We start from the raw sequence: 8,991 nt of genomic DNA on the forward strand, positions 1-8,991 counted from the left end.
CTCCAAGCGGCCGAGCGTGGCCAAGCCGTGGCCTTCGTGGGGTGGGCGCGGGGCCGGGCCCCTCTGGCCCAGAACTTCTTGGCAGGGCCCGCAGCGGCCTCCTTAAGCTCCGTCGAGGGGCAGCGCTGCCTGCGAGGCCCCACGAGAGCCGACGTTCCGGCAGGGGGTCCCTCTGAGGGCGGCAGCGGGACCTCGAGTTTGGGGCAGGCGGTTCTGGGCTGTGGGTGGAGCGTGAAGGCAGCACCCCCTGCCCACCCGGTGCCCCCCATTTCCCATCCCTCTCCATCTGTCTCATTCTCTGGGTGTCTTCTTAGATCGCCCTCCTTTCTTTCTGTCTCATCCTCCCCACGAGTTTCCTAGGGTGCCTCCGTCCCTGTGCCCTCTCCTCTCCCCTCTTATTTATTTATTGTGTTTTCCTCTTGCAGTGAAAGACTTGGACACAGAGAAGTATTTCCATTTGGTGAGTGCCCAGCCTCTGGCCGGGGGCGCCCGCCTCCCTGGGTGTGGACCTGGCTTCCCGCCAGCCTGGGCCTCTGGGAGCAGCATGCTCCCCGGCCCTGGGAAAGTCTGGGGTGAGGGAGTGGAGATGGGCCCAGAGTCGGTGGGGGGCTTCACCCTGGTGCACCAGAGTGTGTCAGAGCCAGTGCCGGGCGCAGGCCCGGACCTCCGTGGGTGGCTGGGTCTGGTGCCCGGAGCCGGCCGTGACCACCGCCCTCCTTCGCAGGTGCTGCCCACGGACGAGCTGGCGGAGCCCAAGAAGTCCCACCGGCAGAGTCACCGCAAGAAGGTGCTCCCAGAGATCTACCTGACCCGCCTGCTGTCCACCAAGGTGGGCCCGGCCGCCGCTCCAGCGGGGAACTGTGCGCGCCTGGGGGGCTCGTCCCTGGTGGGCGAGGGGCCGGGGGCTTTGGGTGCCGCCCGAGGAGGGGTTGCCCACGGCCACACGTGCGGACAGTGTAGGTCAGCGGGTGCAGCGGAGGCCAGAGGGGGCCAGCTGACCTAGACTGTCTCGATCTGGCCCCCAGTGGGCAGACTGGCACCCTGGGGCACACACCCCTATTCTGCCGAGTCCCTGCTCCTCAGGGAAACCGAGGCAAGGAGGGTTTCAGTGACCCGCTTCACAGATGAGAAACTTGGGGTGACCACCTGGTTCCACCTGACCCCACCCCAGCCTGCGCCGCTGGCAGTACCCCTCGCCCTCCCTCCTGGGCTGACAGTGATCCCCCTGCCCCCCAGGGCACACTGCAGAAGTTTCTGGATGACCTGTTTAAGGCCATCCTGAGCATCCGTGAGGACAAGCCCCCACTGGCCGTCAAGTACTTCTTCGACTTCCTGGAGGAGCAGGCAGAGAAGAGGGGGATCTCAGACCCCGACACCCTGCACATCTGGAAGACCAACAGGTGAGGGCTGGGGCGCGTCACTGTCCCACACTGTCCCACCGGCTCACCTGGCAGCCGCGCCCCCTGCCCTGCCACTCCCAGCTGTGGGCGGTCAGTGCAGGCCCCGCCTCCTCGGCACCCAAGCCTGGCCGACCACTGTTCTCCCCCACCCTCTCTGGGGTCCCATCAGCTCTGACAACACACTGAGGCGGGGGGCGCAGCCTGCCCGAGGCTGTGCAGCCTGGCGGCGGGAGAGCCGACCCCGGACGCGGCCTTCCTCCAAAGCACGTCTTAGCTTTTGGGGTCACAGACCCCAACAAGCAGCTGTTGAAAGCCTCGGCCTGACTGGCAGAGGAAGCGCCACAGGCCCAGAGGCTTCTGTCCAGTACAGGAGCTTCCCAGAATTCTGGGGTCGGGGGACGCACCCGGGCTGGTGGGAGGCCCGTTACCAGTCCTCTGTGCTTCCCAAAGCCGGGGCTCCAGCCGGGCCCCCTCCAGCCCTTCCCGCTGCTCAGTGGCCCGAACTAATGGTGGACTTCCTGCTGCCTCGCGTGTGAGGCCTGGAGACGGAGCCCTGGGATGCCAGCAGGGTGGGGGGCTCTAATGAGAAACAGGACAGGCTGGAGGCTCCTGCGTGAGAGCAGGCGGGGTGGGGGGGGCGGGGGGGCGCAGGGGGATGGGGCCTGCAGCTCCCCCTTGCCTTGCCTCCTCCCTGCCCTGCTCCCTGCGCAAAACCAGCTCCCGACCCCTCCCGGGGTCACAGCCCCACTGCGGCTGAGCCAACCTGGGTTCCCAGAGGTTGTCTTGGGCCAGGGCTCCTCTGGCTGCTTCCTGGGGTGGTGGGTCACATCGCCTCTGTCGCCCCATCTCCAGCCTTCCGCTCCGGTTTTGGGTGAACATCCTGAAAAACCCCCAGTTTGTCTTCGACATCGAAAAGACAGACCACATCGATGCCTGCCTCTCGGTCATCGCCCAGGCCTTCATCGACGCCTGCTCCATCTCCGATCTTCAGCTGGGCAAGGTCAGCCGCGCCTGCAGCTGGCGCAGGAGGAGGTGGATCTACGGGGGAGGAGGCCCCCTGCAGTCTGGATGTGGCGTGAATGGAGCGTTAGCTACAGCCTGGCTGCCTCACCGGAGGTCCTGGAGCCGCTTCAGCCAGGCTGGCCGTCCACGGGGAGCAGCGGACCCAGGCTTGGGAGACACAGGAGGGGGCCCCAGGCCTGTGCGTGGGGGAGGAGGGTCTGGCTGGCGTGGAGGGTGGAGGAGAGCAGAGGACGGTGTCTGGGCAGCGGCGGCCAGGGCCGGGCCGGGCGCGGGGAGTCTGCGGCCCCCGGGTGGCGTGGCGTGGCCTGCCTCGAGCCCCTGGCTTTCAGAGCCGCGAGAGAGTGGGCAGAGGCGTCGCGGCTCACACTCTGGGGAAGCAGGACGGCCGTGACAAAGAGCGGGCAGACTTGGCTCGTTTCGCTCTGGGGTGTTGGAAACGTGGTGGGAAATGTTCTGAGCCAGCATCATGCTTCCAGAAATCTTAGCCCCAGGCCTGTCGCCCTAAGGGAGGATGTAAACAGAACAAAGATCTGGCACGCAGCCTGCGCACGCTTCCCCTGCAAGGGTCGGTCCCATGCGGGGCGTCGCTCAGCGGCCCCCAGAAGGCCGGCGGGTTCCTGTGGGGGAGGAAGCTGGCAGCCCGTGGTCGGACGGCCTGGCCGGGGCCGCCCAGCGTGACCCGTCTCTCCTCGGCCCAGGACTCGCCCACCAACAAGCTCCTGTACGCCAAGGAGATCCCCGAGTACCGCAAGATCGTACAGCGTTACTACAAGCAGATCCACGACATGACGCCCCTCAGCGAGCAGGAGATGAACGCGCACCTGGCCGAGGAGTCCCGGGTGCGGCACCTCCGGGCTGTCTGGCGGGGGCCTGAGGGCCTGGCTGGGCCGGGCTGGGCCCGGCCGGGCTGACCAGTGCCTTCTCTCCCCGCAGAAATACCAGAATGAGTTCAACACCAACGTGGCCATGGCAGCCATCTACAAATACGCCAAGAGGTATCGCCGGCAGGTGAGCGCCCACCTCCTCTCTCACCGGGAAAGCCAGGCAAGGTGCTCTCGGCCAGGAGCCTGGGTGACGCCTGGGGCAGGGCGCTCCCCTGCCCTGACGGCGGCAGGACCCTGGGGCCAGAGCCCGGCGGTGGCCCAGCCGCCCCTCTGCTTCCCACTGCAGATCATGGCTGCCCTGGAGGCCAACCCCACAGCCCAGAGGACCCAGCTGCAGCACAAGTTCGAGCAGGTGGTGGCCCTGATGGAGGACAACATCTACGAGTGCTACAGCGAGGCCTGAGCCCGAGGGACGTGGCTCGGGGGAGGCGGAGACGCCGGCCAGGAACCCCACCGGCCCCGCGGCCACCTCGTCCCCCTGTCTGTCCCAACCCCGCCTCCGGGACGGGGACTTGACTGCCGCAGCTGGGCCCTGGTGAGGGTCCGGCTGTCAGCCCAGCACAGCCTGGACGGCGCCCCCCTCCCTCAGCGGCGGCCGGTGGCCGAGAACCCTGCCCACGGCCCAGCGCTGAGCAGCCAACTTGGAAGAGGCCGCAGCCGGAAACACTACCTCATCCAACCTGGCGGGGGGAGGCCCCCTCGGCCGCCCTCCAGGTCCCGCTGCCACCACCCCACTGCTGTCTCCAGCCCTGCCCCAGGCCCCTGGCCCCGGCCTACAGCTTGGTTGCCTGAGCAGGTGTGTGGGTGGGCGGTGCCCACTGCCCGGAAGGGGCAGGTGCGTGAGCCCGGCCGGGCCTGGCAGCCCCGAGTGTGTCAAGCGTAGCTGGGCTACTTGATCTTGCTGGAAGTGTTTCTAAAGATAGCACCACTTTTCGTTTCGTTTTGTTTTTTTTTTTAAAAAAAAGCTTTTTATATATTAAAAACTTATCACTCGCCAACTGTGAATAGCTGCCGCTTGTGCAGAGGACCCTGGGAGGGTCCCCAGAGGCGCCCCATGCAACACTGGAAATGACTGTTCCAGAGGCTCTGGCTGGCGGACATCCCCCCCGACGCCCCGAGCACACCGCGCATCCTGTGTCCCCCCTCCGTCCACCCTCACCCCCACCCCCCGCCGACGCGACCCCCTGTGGCAGACCCTGCCCCCCCACCGAGGCCGACCCAGCCAGGCTGGGACTGGCCCAGAGCCCGTGGGGGCTGGGCTGGAGGCCGGTGGCCGGGACTCTCTGGAACTTTCTTTATAATAAAAGCCTGATGGGAAAACCTGCTGTGAGCTCCAGCCTTTATCCTGAGATGGCCAGCGGGAAGGGGGCCTGCTGGGCCACGTCCCTCGTGAGGTTTGGGCAGACGTGACTCAGCTTCTGGGAAGGCGCTCAGCGTGCAGGCACGTGGGTAACAGCTGTCTGGGCTGACCACGGCCACTTCCCTGGGTGCGGAGGCCCCCACCCTGGCCCTCCAGGAGGACGGCCAGCTGTTGCCCAGCACCCGCCCACTCCCCTCCCCGGGCCTGTTCGGTAGCCCAGAGGAGCACAGTGGCCCCATCTCACAGAGGCAGAAACCTGACGCGGGTGATTGTGGACATCCCTGGTCGGAGCCAGGAAGCAGAAATAAATCGGGGACACACACCTGTTGTCTCTGCTTCCTGTAGCCAGCGTCTCCATGGCAGCCCTCCGTGTAGGTCAGCGTGGCTACCCTGGAGAGAGATGATGTTCGCATGAACGTCTGAATTTCACACCAGTTTGGGGGGGGTGCATCGTTAGCCCCATTTTTCAGTGAAGGGAGCAGGACTGTTTTCCAGGCCAGAATGACCCTGGCCTGGTCCCAGGAGGGCAGGCTGTTCTCGCCATGGCCCTGAGAGGGTTAGCCTGACTTTGGATGGGCAAATAGCAGAGACCCAGCTGGCTCTGGGCCCAAGCTGCGGGGAGGCTTAGCCCAAGCCCCACGCCCGGAAAGGTCGCCCGAGAGCCCGCTCCAAAGTAGAAGCAGCTGGACTTTGTTTTTTTCCCTTTATGAAGGAAAAATAATCACGGTCCCAGCTATCAAGGTTAAGAGCCAGGACAAAAAATTCAGACCATTTTAAACAAAATCCCAGTAAACACCAGTTCTGGAATTAATGAGAACAGAAAAGTGAGAAAAGTAAACAATTTTTAGCATTAAAAATAGCCTTTTCCTGTTGTGGCTTTGGGTAGAGAGATAGTCTTTTATCTTTTCAAATTTTCTATTCTGAGCACAGATTTCTTTTTATTAAGCAGCAGATTTTCTAATTTAAGTTATTGACACATTTGATAGGAGGCTTTTTTGGGGGGGGGTGTGATTCTAGAGTGAATGTGTGTTTTCTGGAGAAATGTCAAAAAGTACAAAATGCACTAAGCAAAGCCGAGCCCCCCCGCACCCCTCACTCAGCGCTGCCGCTCCCAAGCACGGACGAGGGCCGGGGGCTGGGCAGAGAATCAGGCCTCGCGTGCAGGCAGAAGTTCTGGAACCTGCCTCCCCTCCCCGAGCAACAATATGTCGGGAACATCTTTTTATGTCATTAAATATTCCACAGCCTGTTTTAATGCCTGATTAACATGCAATTCCGTCTTGAAGTTTAGAAATGCGTTTGCAAATGGAGGAAATCTCTAGTTTCCAGGGTCATTTCTCAGCACCGAAGGTGGCCAGCTTCTGCTACCGCCCTCGGGCTTTGTCGGGGCGCCCAGTTCTCGCCTGGCAGCTACCGGCCTGTGGACGTCCCTTCCCTCTGTCTGAGGCCCGCAGGAGTGGGGGGGCCTTTGGTGTGGTGCTCCCAAGCAGGGGAGGGGACTTGCCCAGTCTCATGCCGGAGGAGGGGTGCTGGGCCCCCGGCTCCGGGAAGGAGACGCCAGTGAGGCCCGCGAGTGCCTTCCTAGTGCACCCCTCAGGCAGTGCCCGGCAAGCCACGAAGGCAGCAGCAGACAGACCCCGCCCGCCTCGGAAACACTAGCCGGGCCCCCCCCTGCCGTTGCCCACGCTGCCCTGGAGGCCCTGCTGGCAGCCACGGTACAGACACCCAGGGAAGCTGTCAGCGCAGTTAGACAACGCGGCCCCAGGATCCAGCGAGGAGCCGGTGGGGGTGAGGGAGCAGGGCAGGAAGGGGCGTCTGAGGCCCACGCTGCCTCAGTTTCCCTTTATGCCCCATCTGTTTCTAAGGCTCGTCCAATTTACCTCAGACTCCCTGCAAGCCCTCGCAGCCTTCTCTGCCCTCCCTGCCTCAGGCTCATCCCTCCGCTGGGCCAGCTCTGGCGCTTCCTGGCCAGGGTGAGTCCTCACCCCAGGAAGTGCAGTCCCCAACTGAGTGGGCCCCAACTGTGAGCTCCGGATTCACACCTCTCCATGTCCAATCCCTCCCCATTTCACTTCTATGCAGAATCCGCGGCTTCAAACCTCCCCTCCGGGGCCGCCTTTCCCTGGCTCACAGCCCCACAGGGCCCCGTCAGGGCTGTTCACGGCCACACAAGTCCCCCCTTCAAACAACACAACCACGTGCATGTGTGGCTGGCAGGGCCAGGCAGGGAAGCCTGTCTGCTCCCAGTGGGGTCAGCTGGGCAGCTCTACCAGGCTCCTAACTGGCGGACTCCCGTGGCTGCAACTCGGGACTGGCTGCTCAGAGCTCAACGAGCTAAAAACTGGGGCCCCCTAGGTCCTCTCCCTCAGCTGCTGGGCTTCCCCGCAGCCTGGTGGCTGAAGTCCACAGGCAAATATCCAAAGCCCAGAGTCCAGGGCAGGAGGAGGACCCCACCGCGCCTGGGGAGCCCTCGGTTATTTGTCGAGTCACCGAGTCTCACCTCCCAGTCCTGTCCTGTCCCCTCGCTCGGGGTACGGCCAGCCACATGGGCCGCCCCGCTGCTCCTCAAGCCTGTCAAGGCCTGCTCAGGGCCTCTGTGCTTTCTGCTTCTGGCTGAAAGGCACTTGCCGAGGCTGGCCGGAAGGAGCACCCCGGCCCGGCCCGCCCAGGAGGGCCCACGTTAGCCCAGGTCACCAGGTTTCCTGTCCCTCTCAGCTGCTCTATCCCCCTCTCTGCAGTGACAGGGCGCGTCCTGCACGCGGCCTCACGGACACTGCATGCCTGCGGCCGGGACCCCCGAGCACCCTCTGGGCAGGGCCGCCTTCTGTGCCGGCCGCAAAAACGCTCTTGCCCCCCCCGGACCCTCCTGTCCTCCTCAGAGCCTCGGACCCCCATCTCCACCGTCCCTCTCTGCACCCCACCCTGCTCCCCCATCCTTCAAGACCAAAACCACTTGCAGCAAGGAAGCAGTCCCAGATCTCAGGCTCGTGAAACACAGGCCCGGACCCCCAAAGGCCTGCCTCCCTCCTGGCAGGAGTGTCTCTCTGGGGCCTGACCCTGGACGGTCAGATTCTCGGGCCTTGGCCTCCTCAGACACCAGTTTGTGTGGGAAAAACAAGCTCTTTTATTGATAAATAGGTTACAGTGAGTTAGAGTGCGGACTCCGGGAATAAAAACGCCAGCAGCAGCCAGTCCCTCGCCTCGCCGGCCTCTAGCTCTGGGCTCCCGCCTTCCTGCCAGCCACTTTGAGTGAGGCGGCCCTAGTGGGCACGCCGGACCTCCTCAGGCCCTTGGGGACCACTGTCTTCCTGGCCAGGGGCGAGAGCCTCGTGTGGGGCCCGCCGCCCTGAGAGGCTGCAGCCGTCTTGGTTTTTGAGGCCACCCCAGCCCCCCGGGCAGCGGCCTTTGGAGGGGCGCTCATCTTTTTGGCGGGGGAGGCGGTACCGTTCTTGATCTACGAGGAAGCAGAACAGGACCGGGGCGGAGCTGAGCGGGCTGGCCCAGCTCCAGGGTGGAGGTCCCCTCTGGCGTCACCTCCCTAACCTCAGTCCCTCATCTCTCCAGAGGGGGTGTGAGCCCCCTGGGTGCCGGGGGGCCAGCAGGGGAAAGGATGATGACCTCTGCTTCCCAGGGAAAGCAGCTACCGCTGCCCTGGCTGCCCTGCCAGGGGTAGTGGGGGGATACTCCGCCCTGTCCAGGGTGGGGACCTCAACCACCAAGTGCCACAGAAGCCCCGGGGCACCCACCTTGGTGACTGTGGGCTTGGAGCCCCGACTCTTGGCTTCCGTCTTGCTGCTGGGTTGGGCACCTGCCGGGAGGCGGAGGGGAGCGTGTGGAATCACCCTTCTGGGGTGCTGGGGGGGAAGGGGCAGGCCCTGGAGGCCCCTCCTGCCATGGTCACAAGCCTCATTCTGACTCCTCTGGCTACGGACAGGACTGAGGCTCTGAGCCGGCGCCCCAGGCTGCACGCTGGAGCCAACATGGCCTCTCCCAGAGGCGGGGACCAGAGGGACCTGAACCCTCACTCCCAGACAGCGCCAGGTGGACCCCTGCTCCCTGCCCTCCACCGAGAAGGCCCCGCCCAGGTCCGGTGGCCTCTAGCCTGTAGCTTGTCTTCCACATGGCGGCCAGGATGAGTTTACAAAAATACCTTGGACACGGCTGCCCCTGTTTGGTGTCCCTCCACGGTCCCTCACTGCCTCGCAGATGGAGTCCAGCCCCTGGCCCTTTCCCCTGGCCCGGTGCTTCCCCTCCCGCACAGCACACACACAGCCACGAGCATTCAGCAAGAAAAAGGCCACCTTCTGGGCACCGGCCCCCCCCC

At 64.3% G+C, this 8,991-nt stretch overlaps 2 protein-coding genes across 2 annotated transcripts in view; one reads left to right on the plus strand and one right to left on the minus strand.

Moving 5' to 3' along the window:
• The window catches only part of PLXND1 (plexin D1), a 40,109-nt gene extending 35,461 nt beyond the window's left edge, over positions 1 to 4,648 (plus strand). The window contains exons 29-35 of the mRNA XM_012732082.1: positions 238 to 460; positions 725 to 829; positions 1,237 to 1,400; positions 2,253 to 2,400; positions 3,122 to 3,262; positions 3,357 to 3,431; positions 3,594 to 4,648. Of these exons, the coding sequence (XP_012587536.1) occupies positions 238 to 460; positions 725 to 829; positions 1,237 to 1,400; positions 2,253 to 2,400; positions 3,122 to 3,262; positions 3,357 to 3,431; positions 3,594 to 3,710 (973 nt within the window). The 3' untranslated portion in view covers positions 3,711 to 4,648. The remainder of the gene's footprint in view (positions 1 to 237; positions 461 to 724; positions 830 to 1,236; positions 1,401 to 2,252; positions 2,401 to 3,121; positions 3,263 to 3,356; positions 3,432 to 3,593) is intronic.
• A 3,230-nt stretch (positions 4,649 to 7,878) lies between these two features.
• The window catches only part of LOC101634728 (histone H1oo), a 6,018-nt gene continuing 4,905 nt past the window's right edge, over positions 7,879 to 8,991 (minus strand). Inside the window, exons 4-5 of the mRNA XM_012732083.1 lie at positions 8,414 to 8,475; positions 7,879 to 8,121 (exon numbers count right to left, since the gene is read on the minus strand). Of these exons, the coding sequence (XP_012587537.1) occupies positions 7,879 to 8,121; positions 8,414 to 8,475 (305 nt within the window). The remainder of the gene's footprint in view (positions 8,122 to 8,413; positions 8,476 to 8,991) is intronic.

This window comes from Condylura cristata, unplaced genomic scaffold (genome assembly GCF_000260355.1).
Source record: "Condylura cristata isolate star-nosed mole 26May11 unplaced genomic scaffold, ConCri1.0 scaffold00033, whole genome shotgun sequence".
Taxonomy (NCBI): domain Eukaryota; kingdom Metazoa; phylum Chordata; class Mammalia; order Eulipotyphla; family Talpidae; genus Condylura; species Condylura cristata.